At 33.4% G+C, this 13959-nt stretch overlaps 1 protein-coding gene across 1 annotated transcript; it reads right to left on the bottom strand.

Moving 5' to 3' along the window:
* Positions 1–384: 384 nt before the first annotated feature.
* Positions 385–5974, bottom strand: LOC145159238 (mitogen-activated protein kinase homolog NTF4). The gene is made up of 6 exons (XM_079078170.1): positions 5607–5974; positions 5374–5503; positions 3606–3743; positions 3188–3520; positions 1850–2030; positions 385–873 (listed from the first exon to the last, which is right to left on the bottom strand). Exons 1-6 carry the CDS (start codon positions 5825–5827, stop codon positions 695–697), a joined length of 1182 nt encoding a protein of 393 aa, XP_078934296.1. The 5' UTR covers positions 5828–5974; the 3' UTR covers positions 385–694.
* Positions 5975–13959: the final 7985 nt, after the last annotated feature.

Below are 13959 nucleotides of genomic sequence, written 5' to 3'. Positions count from 1 at the left end.
AAATGTGTAGTTAATGGGTAATTGAACCAACAGGAGTAATTTATATCCAAATTTCTTAGAATCAATAGTTTGTAGTTATGGCCTTCATTTTCAGATTCTGTAATTCTATCAATTTAGTATCTACTCCGCACTACAAGCGTCTCAACCCTTTGATTTTCTGCTAAAAATGAAACGATGAAAAGAGAGAAAGTTGTGCATGTATGTTGAGGTAAGTGCTCTACTCTCTAGTTAAGATTTCTACAAACTCCAACACACACACACATATTAGGATAGGATTAGGATAGGATTTAAACATATCTTGATATCCTTTAGAAAAGCTTTTATGTGATTCATCTCATGAAAGATTCATTTTGTCAATAACATAAAAGCTTCAAAGAAAAAAAAGAGTCTAACAGTTTAAATAATATTGATGATAAAACAACAACAAAAGACACAAGATCTAAATGTTATTTTGGTAGCCAAATTATGGCCCTAACCAACCGATCCAGCTTCCCATATTTTTTTATATACAACAAACAAACAAACACAATTATGAAATCATTTAACAAAACACAATTTTACCATTTTACGATTAACACACTACTAATAAAAACGAAAAGGGTAAAACCACACAACAAACAAACAAACAAGTAACAACCAACCAACCAACCAACCGGAATCCGCCATTCCATTCCGTTCCTTTCAATTCCTCTCATCACAGCATCTGTTGGTATTCCGGATTAAAGGCAAGAGCTTCCCTATAAATCATCTCCTTCATTTGTTCCTCGGTGGGTGCATGATGCTCAAAGTCAAAGTTAAAAGGCGTCATGCACACTGGCTCATCGCTGATGTCATGAAGTGATGTCAAATAAGGATGCGCCAATGCATCTTCAACTGAAACCAATAAACCAATAATTAATTAATTACACAAAGTTTATAATTAAAATCCCAAGTTCAACAAATAGCAACCTACTTTCATTTGTTTCTTCGTTATAGCATCTTACTTTTTTTTCTTTTTATTAAACCCAATACCACAACAAAAAATTCGTTTTTTTATTTTGAGAAAAACCCATTTTTATTTTTTTGTAGTTTGTGTTTATACTTTATTTCGATAAACATGTTGATAAATTTATAATAATAAAAAAAAAAAAGGGTTAATCTCAATAAAGACCTTATATTTTGTGTTTTTTTTTTCAGATTAAACCTCAAATTTATTTTTTGCCTGAAAAAGACCTTGTATTTTTTCATTTTTTTGGAAAAAACCCTCAACTTTGTATTTTTTTCCAAAAAAAACTCTCAAACCTTCTAAATGCTTCCAAATAAAACCTCAACTTTTTAGTTTTTCTTGAAAAAACCCTCACATTTTACAATTTTTTTGGAAAAAAAAAAACGACTAAAAGGGTCGGATCAGAAAAAATGAAAAAATACAATGTCTTTTTCAGGAAAAATATAAATTTGAGGTTTAATCCGGAAAAAAAAAAACACACACACACACACACAAAATATAATAAGTTTTTTTTTTTGACATTAACACAAGACAACATAAAGATATGTTAATGATTGTGATATTCAATGGAAACAATTTTCATTATTTTAAATTTTAAAAAACTTTGATTATTTTGGTTCCTTTCTATATAAAAAGTAACCAAAGAACCTAAAATTTTGGTTTTTCTAAAATCCAAATTGTCAATTTTTCAAGTTTTGTTTTTTTTTTCTTTTTTGCACATTCTACTTTTACTACATATTATACTTTCAATTATTTTTCTAAAATCCAGATTGTTGATTTTTCAAGATTCTAAAATTTTGGTTTTTCTAAAATTTAAATTTTTTATTACATATTTATAGTTTGGGAGCTAGACAATCTTGTCACCTGTAATTCTTTGTCTAGGATCAAAAGTCAACATCTTTTCAATAAGGTCAATGGCTGCAGGATGAACTTGAGGAAACTTTTCATTGAATGATTGTCTTTGATAATGAGACAATTGTCGAATGTATCTTTTTGCATTCTCATTTAGAAACCCTAAATCAGCTTCTGATGGTGTTCCAATAAGCTGCAAATTTTAAATCATTTTTAATACCAATTACAAAAAAAGATAGATGTGTTCCAATTAGCTGTAATTTTCCCTTTTATAAAAAGTAACTTTAATCAAATAAAAAAAAACATATCCATTAATGAATTACACATAAACATATTTCATGTTCATTTAATATATATCTTATATATATTCCAAATAATAATAAAAAAAAAGTATATTTATCACTTCAAATCTTTCTTTACAAAAATAAAAAAGTAAACACCACATAAGCTTAAAATAGAATTATTATTATATATACTAATTTCAATTGAGAAATGAATAGTATACTTTTGGATTTGAGACTTTGGCCACAAGAGTTTCATATGTTGGCAGGATTAGTCCCTATGTAAAAAAAAACTTACAAAAACTGTCCCTGTAATTTACAGAAAAGGTCCATGTGCAAAAAAAATTACAGAAACCATCCATGTGTTTAAGACTTTCGTATTTTAGCAGATTTGGTCCGTGTAGAAAACTTTTAACAAAAACTATCCCTGTAATTTACAAAAAAGGTTCATATGCAAAAAAAATTTGCAGAAACAGTCCATATGTTTAAAAAAATTAAAAAATGGTCCCTGTGCAAAAAAAATTACAGAAATGGTCCATGTGTTTAAGACTTTCGTATGTTGGCAGATTTGGTCCCTGTGTAGAAAACTTTTAACAAAAACTGTCCCTGTAATTTACAGAACAGGTTCATATGCAGATTTTTTTTGCAGAAACGGTCCATATGTTTAAAAAAAATTATAAAAACAGTCCATATGTTTTAAAAAAATTACAGAAACGGTCCAAGTGTTTAAGACTTTCGTATGTTGGCAGATTTGGTCCCTGTGTAGAAAACTTTTAACAAAAACTGTCCTTGTAATTTACAGAAAAGGTTCATATGGAGATTTTTTTTGCAGAAACGGTCCATATGTTTAAAAAATTACAAAAACAATCCATATGTTTAAAAAAGTTACAAAAATAGTTCCTGCCAAATAAAGAGTTTCAAAAGAAAACCAGCCAAGAAGAAGGAATCACATTCCGTCAGGAATGCTCAATTCCATTCCAATGTAACAAACAAACATAATTTTTTTTTCTCTTTTTCCATTTCCTATTTGATTACTACATACAAAACAAACACTAGCAAAGAAAATTACCTCCATTAGCAACCGAAGCTGATGAACATGATCTCTACCAGGAAACAATGGCTTCCTATCCATGAGTTCCATGAATATGCAGCCAACTGACCACACATCAATGGCAGCAGTATAATCAGATGAATTCAACAAAAGCTCAGGAGCTCTATACCATCTTGTCACAACATATTCTGTCATGAAATCGGTTTCAGATGTGACACGTGCTAATCCAAAATCACATATTTTTAAATCACAATTTGCATTCAATAAAAGATTGCTTGGCTTTAAATCCCTGTGTAAGACATTTGCAGAGTGTATGTACTTTAACCCACGAAGGATTTGATACAGAAAATACTGCAACACACAAATTTTTATAGAATTAAAACATATAATAAAGATGTTGGATATTTTATGAAATATTGAAATATATATTATATACCTGGCAATGTTCCTCTGATAAAGATTGATTAGAGCGGATTATTTGGTGGAGATCAGTGTCCATGAGTTCATAAGCAATGTAGACATCATTGAAGGATGTTCTTTCTGGAGGTGGGATTATGTCTCTAATTGCAACAACCTACATGAAAATAAATAAAGATTTATTTATTTATTTTTTTGGAAGATAAATTAAGCGAAAAAAGATAAGAGCAACAAGTATAGAATTGTATAAAAAGTGATGGAATAGAAACTAGCAAAAAAGGTTAAAAGATAAATAAAAAGTATACTTATAGGAAAAAAAGAAGTCCTTTAGGGCAGAATAAAGTATCAAAATACAAGTTTTATGCTAGAAGATATATGTGATTCTACCATAGGCATCTAAGGGGTTGTTTCTTTTTGACTTAATCTAAGACAGAATGTGGATTTTAGACCATTATTTGAATAAAGTTTGTTATCAATCATACTCTCATATTTTTTAAAATTATATTTATTACATACTTCTCGTACAGTTTTAACGAAATTAACAAATAAGATTGGTAAATTCATGATAAGAGATGGTTTAAATCTTGATAAAAACATTAAAATATGTGAATATCATTATGAAAGTCAACTTTGAATTACATAATTGTCAACTAGTAAAAAAATGTAGTCTGTTATTAATTTTGAAACCAAATTCTAATAGCTTTTTAAAGAAAAAAATTAATGTGGAACCTTTTTTTGAAAACAAAAGCCTAATAACTTATTGAGATCAAAGCTAATGTGAAATCTTCTTAGCTTAACATATTTGGTAAAGTTGAAATTTATCCACAATCAAAGCAATTTTTAACTAATATGTTCAGTTTAAGCTACTAATCATAATGTGATTTAATATAATTACATGTTTGTTATTATTTATATAAAATAAAGTTTGATTTATAACATTTCTCAAAATAAGTCATTTGTTATTTATCACCAGTTCTATACAGAAGGGTAAAATGAGATTTTTTTTTCAGTCCAAAAAGAAACAGTCTTTGTGTATACAACACTTCATCCAGACAAACATCATTAAATATTTATCCATACATGACTAAATGAGTATGGAAAAAAGGCCCTAAATTATCTTCAATTTTAGATTAAGAACCAAATATTTGTCTCAATCAAATCCATGAATTTACAAAGTTCTAAGTTTAATAAACCTCATGTTGTTTTTCCATCCTATCATAGCTGAGAAAACCGAAATCCCTAAATTTACATATACCAAACACAGAAAAAATATCTTCATGAACAGTAAATCATATGATTCATGATTGTTTTGTTATCATATGTTAACTAATGTCACATTGCTTTGACTTTTGACATCATCTTACCAAAGGCATTTAGATAAGTTTCTAGATCATATTTAACTATTTTTTACTAGAGACCCCACAAACACACAAAGATGAGCTAAGATGACTAATGAAGAAGGATGAAGTAACTATTTAATTAGGTGGGAAGAAGCAGGCGATAAAGTGCCCTAATCATATGGCAGCTAATAAAGTCACCTAATCAATAATTTCCAACCCCTAAATGGACCTAGAATAGCAAAACGAAACTGGAGGGGCAAAGTAACATGGGGGACAACTTTTTAGATTATGTATAACATTGGAGAGAAGTGTTTTGTTAGATTGGTGTAACAATCAGCATCAAGTAATTAACTGCAGTTGAGTATGGATGTGATTGTTACTGATTGCATTAAAATCACTACCAAAAACAAACATGATCCTACACATCAAATGCTACTACTCACTGACGTTTTCATGATCCATATGACGGAGAAGCTTGATTTCTCGCAGTGTCCTCTTCGCATCGATCTTATTGTCGAAGGCGTTGGCAATCTTCTTAATCGCAACATGCTCATTCGTCTCCGAATTTAAAGCCGAACTGAGTACATATAAAAAAATAAGAGAAAATCATCAGTCCACAAATAAAACAGAAAAAAACAAGCACCAATCGATCGATCGAGAGAGAGAGAGAGAGCACACACCAGACTATGCCGTAAGCGCCTTTGCCGATGGGCATGATTGGGGGTTTATACTTGGCAGTAACTTCGAAGATGTTGCCAAAGATGTTATACTGGATGAAACGACCGCCATGGCTGAGGGTCGCCGGGATGTTGTCGATTCCGGTCAAGGGCTGCTGCGACGGAGGAGGGGCCGCAGCCGCCTCGGACATTTCGGTGTCGGAAGGATGATTTGATGGATCCATTTATACGATTTGAAACTAGAAAGTTGAAAGAATACAAAGCCCTAAAAATCTTCTTCAAAACAAAGAATACAAGCCCTAAAAATCGAATACAAATCAAGAAGAGTTTGTTTGGTGAAAAGATTTGTTTCAGTTTTCCGCCTCCTGCTCGCCTACTTATTATTTTCTTTATTTTCCGTACATGTATTACAGTATTACGTCTGGAAATTAATTTTTTAAATGATTATTGTTTTTTATTTGTAATAATGAATTTTCAGAAAAACAATACATTTTCAATCATATAGAAAAATCATTATTTTGCTTTTTGTTATGAAAAATCATTTTTATTCGAGTAAATTACACGAATGGTCCCTATGGTTTGGAGTAATTTGCGTGTTTGTCCCTAACTTATTTTTTTTATTCGGAAAGTACCTATTGTTTGTTTTTGTTACATGCTTGGTCCCTACTGTTTTTTTTTGTTACGTGTTTGGTCCCTACTTGTTTTTGTTATGCGCTTTGTCCCTGTCTTACCTAAAAAGACTATTAATTAATGGAAATATGAAGATGATTGTTAATATGGGCATGCAAATTAAATTGAAATTGCAAAAAAAAATGTAACATCCCAAAAATCACAATAAATTTTAACTTTTCAAAACAACCCAAAACCATAATTGATTACAAAATCATTGTTTCAAAAGTGTATTTCAGTAACCAGAGTATCCCAAAATCCAAATAATATAAAACTGAAGGATGTGCATGATCACGCATTCGCCTTGCCACGGTCATCTGAAGTACCTGAAACAACAAACTGAAACTATAAGCCAAAGCTTAGTGAGTTCCCCCAAAATACCATCACACATACATATAACATATACAATCTTGCATGTTGGGTCCACAACCTCCCAGTTGGATTACCCTGGCCCACAACCTTTCGGTTGGAATACCCTGACCCATAACCTCCCGGTTGGATTGCCTCGGTCTGTTGACTGACAGCATAAAGCAGTAGTCTTAACCCTAAAATAACATGTCAACATATAATAGATAACAAACATATTAAGCAGACAGATAATCATACAGCCAGTAATCACATGTAGTCCTACACATCTACCAGTCTAACGCATATCAGCAGCCATCATATAATCATACAGATCAACCACATACTCCGTGTTGGGTTTTCTATGCATCAAATACACTCTAAACTAGGCAGCGGAAAAATCGAAACAACGATATACCTAAGTGTACATGCATCCTATGGATCTATGGCTTCATGCTAATTACATCAACCCTAGAAAACTAAAACATAAGTAAGAAAACATACCTCTTATGTAGCCCTTGATCTCCATGCTTGAGATCTTGAACCTCCATGAAGTTGCTTGGATGAAAGGACCAAAACCAGAATCCCTCTAATGGTATCACACCCAATGACACCAAAGAGTGGAATAAAAATAACTAGGAGAAGGGTCAATTTCACAAACCCAAAGGGGTTAGAAATCGTCCCTAAGAGCGGGAGGAAGAAGGGTTGGCGAATACTTCAAGCCAAGGTGCAAGGAGGAATGAAATCCCCAAGGCCCTATTTATAGCCTTGGATGCCTCCTAGGGTTTAGTACTCCTTCCCATGTGGGATGGAAGCATAACCACGAAATTTCACTCCTTCCCCATGTGGGATGGAGTGATTTTCATCCAACCCTAATTCCATAAGGTTCTGGAACATTCCTGATTAACCAACTATCGATTAATAAACATTCAACCCTGTAATTAATTAAACTGTTAATTAATTCCCAAAATATATTTCCAATTAGTTTCTAATTAATTATTAACCATAATAATTAATAAACCAATTTCTCCTTTATTTATTCTACTCAATTTGGGTCTTGAGGGCAACCCAAAAGGACCCTGCTATTATTAGAAATATTACCAATAGTTAATGACCTTGGACACTATTCCAACAGTCTCCCACTTGGACAAGTCATCAACTATACGAGGACTAATATTTCTCAATAATCAACAGAGAGTTAGCCATCCAATGCAACTACTGAACTCTTGATCTAATCAGGATTCAGCCCTTAGATAAGTGATCAACTATCCCTTCGTTCTAGATATCTGTATGAACCCGAGACATGGATTATGGTCAATCTCAAGAATTCAAGATTATGTTTCCCGATATAGATTTGTGACGACTGCATCTGACTACTAAATTGAACACATCAATTCCAGTCAGGGCTCGGCCAAGCACTTTAGATGTCAGCACCAAATCATCGAGGGGCCCATAGATATCGTTTCTCCTATTAAGGCAGAAGGAACGAATAAACTTCGACTACATAGTTTTTGTCTATTTCATCATGTCACACATGGACATACCCTTTATAACTACCAGTTACGGTTAGTGTTGGAGTAGACCAATGCATAACAGAATCATAAAGCAAAACCCCACATGTATCTAGGTTTGAAGAATAGAAGATATTATCATCTTAGAATTACTCGTGACTGAATCCATGAAGTAATCTCTAAGCGTGGGTTGGTCTAGTACTTAAATCTCTATTAAGCACTCACGAGTGTTAGCGCAATCACTATGCTATGTCCAATCAATATGGACAATCCACTAATACTCATGACAGTCTTGAATCACTACTTACTTCCAAGAGTATGACCGACTGTGGACGTTTGAGTAAATTAATACTCGGGAAGTGGGTTCCAAACATGCAAAAGTGAGAACGCAGTGATAGGCTAATTGAAATGACCGAAATCCATCATATATTAAGATCACCACTTAATAATCGCCAAATCAAATTAAAACTTATATTGCTTAAAGTTCTCGGGTTTTAAAACAAACCAAACTAAAAGTGTTTAAGCCAATTCATTTACAAATCTAATGCCTCTCGACTTTGTCTGACTGTCAGACATGGTCAATGACATCGGCTTATGGAATGGATCGACAAGATTATCTTTCGATATGAATCATTGACTATGATGTATTTACATTTGACTCACTATCAAATGTGTTGGTACTTATAGAGTATGTTTCATGTGAGCTTGTGTGACTTGGGATCCATACTCGAGGTAAGTTCACCCAAAGTCACAAGAAACTTCATAAGGACCATCAATGATTGAATTTCAACAAAGATGTCACTAATGAATCTCTTTTAGTCACATTGTCCACTTTGCAATTTAACCAACTGCAATATACTCTAAGTATGTTAAATCCACTATGGTGTATTACCTGATACTCTTCCAAGCTAATATATCACCATTCAGTAAAAGCACGAATTCTGACTGCGAACGAAATTGCCTTTATTAGTATGGAACTTAGCATTAATGTAACTCTTACAATGATCTCTTCTATACTATCAAGATCATTTCTTCTGTCCAGCAAGGACACTTAAGAATGTTCTTGATCTTGATTCGTTGATTCTTGCCTAATTGATCTAATCTAACTTGTCATGCTCGAGGCATACAAGTCATCAGATGTGGTACATGTGATGGCATGTATGATCGATCTCATAGCAGAAGAATGTGGGACACGAATCATTTGCTTTAGCTCAATTGTAGAACTAGGACATTGGCATTGCTCAATGTCATGCCATATTGTAATAAGCCTAAACTCCTTTTCGAGTTTCCTCAACATTCCATGTACTTTGGCTTAATCCAATGAATCACTTTGATCTATCTCCATAAATCCTTATTATGTACGTGTTTTGTATCTCCCATGTATATCATAGCGAAACAATTCCCATACAAAGCCAAGCTTTTTACACTTGCTAAGTTAGAATATAGTTTCCTATGAATCGTACATAATCTATGTACAATACAAGGGTGACTATAGTGCTCCCACTAGTACTGACATATATATGGGTTATCAATGTTTCTCGAAATTCAAACTCCTTGAACTTTCTAATTGAAACAAAGATTCCAATTACTCCCACTAGCTTTGACATATGTATGGCTTATCTTTATTTCTCGAAATTCAAACTCTTTGAACTTTCTCATTGAAATAATGATCCATATTGCGAGATGCTTATTTAGGTCCATAAATGAACTTGTTAATCTTACACATCCTTCAAAACCTATCTTGGTTTAATTATGTGTTTGTTCCTAACCATGATTGTCTCTACTTGAAGATCCACTTGCACTTAAGGGCTAAGTTCAAGTGCTTGATCTACCAAATTATACATGGATTGAATCTCGCTTTCCATTTCCTCCTTCTATTTTGTAGCCTTTAGGGCCTACCATAGCTTCCGATAGCTGGTATACTCTGATTGCTATCTACCAGTGACCCATATACCTTAGTAATGTAAACTCTTATATAACAAGGTGTATGACGTCCTCTATCAGATCTGTAAGGAAAAAGTGGAAATATGTCAGTTTCCTAAATAGTTCTTTCAATTCCAAATTGAATGCTATCTCCAACTTTAGGCTATTCGATGGTTGAATCTCGAATCTTATCAAGAGTAATGTGGCTCCCACTAGCTCTTTTGGAAATCAGCTCCCTCTCTCGGAAGACTGCCCTTCGAGCAACATACACTTTGTCCTCATAAGGATTGTTAAACAATTATCCAAAATGCTTGATGGGTTCACCAACGAGATAACACATCTCTATTCAAAGTTCTATATTGTCGAGCGCTTCACGACGAGCGTAAGCCTCATAATCGTAGACTTCCATATATGGCAGTGAGGATAGAGTCCCACTTCTCATATCATAGAGTGTTTCAAGAACATACTTAGTTGGAACAAGACCAAAGGACTTCTTGTAACACTATTCATGGTACAATCCATGAATTGTCAGCAAACACAGTGCGACTCATCTAGTACAAAATCAATGAACGATTTGTTTCTCTAACCAACTAACACTTCCTAGTGGTCGTGTTTTGGGTGGAGACAGATCGTGAAACTCTTTCACAATTACTTTGATGATTGATAAAGTTTTGAATGAGATTCTCACTATGAGTGTCTCATCCTATTGCCCAATTTATTCTTAACTTCGCTTCATGAGAGCTCTAAACACCTCAAAGGTTCCAGACTCACATTCATACGAAGTTGGTCTCACCATGTATCGTGGTTAATCTGAACGGTCTATTAGAGTGAACTAATTCCAACAGATACTCACATCACCCAGTGATGCATTCATCATCTATCTTGATAAACAAGATTTGCATTTATCATAAGACTCGAGGCCAAATGATATCCAAAATCCGATCCAACTGGATATTTGGTAATGCATTTCTCATTTATGTATCCAAGACTATGATTCCACAAATACATTTCACCCAAACCTTTGGATGTATTTGAATAAGTACATGTTGTGATTAATCTAAACGATCCATTCACAATAATACACCTTATTCAAATATTCGAATCAACTTTGAACTATTGTTACTATACTAGTTTCATAGCATAAACAATTTCAATTATATCACCATAGACTACACATTTTGAAAAGAGTTGTCTTTTGATCCTATGAATGTAGCAAGGGCTTGGCATTCATGATCAAATTATCTTTTTAGTCTTCTTACTTCATTTTAGAAACTGCACATTCTTGCAAATGTTAGTTCTTAATCCTTAGTAAAATACTCAAGGTTTAGAAGTAATGTTTTGATGGCATTATAAATCCATATATTTGATTGGACACCAAACATGGAAGAACAAGTTATCTTTTTGATCCTATGGAAAGTAGCACGGGCTCGTGATCCACGATCAAATTTAACATCTTCACGTTTCAGTCCTTTCACCTCAAATATACATTTGGGCAAGTTTGCTTTCTTAGTCCTTTTCTTGTTATGGAAACGAGCAGCTATCAGAACATGTCTTATAATAAGCCTTCTTTTGTCCTAGGTATTAGGGCCTAAATTAGGTTTACTAATCGCCTTTTAAACCATGGGCAATTGGCTTTCTTCTTCTTGACACTTCTATTCATGATAGTAAAATATGGGAGTGTTTTGAAGTGTGAGTTTCTATGATTGACCATGTTAGTTCCAAAAGGAAACCTCAACATGTTACATAACTCCTTACTGGACATTCCAAGTTGTTCATATCAAAATCAAAATGAATTGATTATATGTACATGTCAGCTAGTTGACTAACCCTAGTCAACTTCTAACTCAAGGAAATTTCATTTTACTTCAATATGTCAATTTACAACGTACATTTGATAATTTCTCTTTCTAACAATTTAGAATGCAATGTTTAAAGTAACCTAGGAAGAGCTTTAACAAAGGCATGATCTTTCCTTTCGTTTATGAGAACTATTCCCAAACTACGAAATTGACAAGATTGATCATCCTCGTAGCTAATCCTTTCAAATAATTTATAGCAGTAGATTTTAGTGGATAAGGTTTTCGACATCATTCAATAAAATTCCATTATACCCTAAATAAAATTATTTTAGAAGGCTAGGATCCATATTTGGCTCCATGATGTGTAAAGGGATGCCATAAACACACCATAAAGTTATTTAGGTAGGCAAAGCCCTTTGCCAATTTCGATCACCACGAAATTCCTAGATCATTGAGATTCATTGACTATCAATGGCATGTTAATCTCGGATTATGTTCATCTCAAATTCAATGACGGGGTCACCACGGATCACTGAACAGATGGTGAATCGACCATACAAAATCGCATGCTCCCCGGCTCAAGTTACGCTTGAGATTCGCGAGTTCCACATCATTATTTACCTATACTCTCAAATTGACGTGTCGGTTAACCACGCGAGCTACATCAACAAGTTATAAAGAGAATGTGCAACTTTTATGGATAACATAAGATTCACATTAAATAGATTGATAATTAACCATACAAAATCGCATGGCCCCCGGATCAAGTTACGCTTGAGATTCGCGAGTTCCATATCATTCTCAACTATACCCTAGATTGATGTGCCGGTTAACCACACGAGCTCCACCAACAGAATATAAAGAGAATGTGCAATTTTCATGGATAATATAAACTCACATTCTATTAATAAAACGGGATTTTGTTTTATACTTGTATTTAGAATACTTTTAGATTGACCATTATCACTATCAAACCCTTTCGGTAACTCCATTCTCAAAATGCAATAGGGCGGTGAGGGTGGTAAGCGCGAAGCATATTAAAAACCGACCTCATTAGGAATCAAAGAGACCTCCTTAAACCCCTACATTAGAACGGATGAGCCTAGTCGAGGTAAGACTGACAATGTCAATGTTTAAACACGCGAGGGCGCATGTTGTAACTTTCTTATACATATAATAGACACAATTCCAATATATATATAAATACAAGGGGTAAATTTAAAACCCTTTAAATTTAGTTGTCTATTATTAATTCTAATTAATTGCGAGGACGCAATGTAACAATTAATAAATCATGAGGGGTAATATTCAAATTTATAAATCTCTATTACAAATAATATTAAATATTTAAATTCACTATTTAAATAACAAATAAATATTCAAATTCAAATAAACATATTTAAATAATATTTATTAATTTTCCAGATTCAAAAACAATTTAAATTAGGTATTTATCCATGTTTGATAAAGCTTCATATTTCAAAAATGGCAAAAAATCCGAAACCCTAAATTCTGCTGAGCTCACGTCATGAACTCCTAGTTCACGTCGTGAGCTGCGACTAAGGTTTTAACACATTACGAAATTTTCAATTATTCTTCTTCCATTCAGTTTCAAACAAGTTTTTACAAAAAAAACATGGATCTAGGGTGAAAGTAACCATGAACTAATGGCTCTGATACCACTGTTGGGTTTTCTATGCATCAAATACACTCTAAACTAGGCAGCGGAAAAATCGAAACAACGATATACCTAAGTGTACATGCATCCTATGGATCTATGGCTTCATGCTAATTACATCAACCCTAGAAAACTAAAACATAAGTAAGAAAACATACCTCTTATGTAGCCCTTGATCTCCATGCTTGAGATCTTGAACCTCCATGAAGTTGCTTGGATGAAAGGACCCAAACCAGAATCCCTCTAATGGTATCACACCCAATGACACCAAAGAGTGGAATAAAAATAACTAGGAGAAGGGTCAATTTCACAAACCCAAAGGGGTTAGAAATCGTCCCTAAGAGCGGGAGGAAGAAGGGTTGGCGAATACTTCAAGCCAAGGTGCAAGGAGGAATGAAATCCATAAGGCCCTATTTATAGCCTTGGATGCC

Source organism: Lactuca virosa, chromosome 1, assembly GCF_052849685.1.
Source record: "Lactuca virosa cultivar CGN04683 chromosome 1, Lactuca_virosa_CGN04683_v6, whole genome shotgun sequence".
In the NCBI taxonomy this organism is placed as follows: domain Eukaryota; kingdom Viridiplantae; phylum Streptophyta; class Magnoliopsida; order Asterales; family Asteraceae; genus Lactuca; species Lactuca virosa.
The sequence above is the reverse complement of the archived record's forward strand: the minus strand, read 5'-3'. Positions and strand labels throughout refer to the sequence as shown.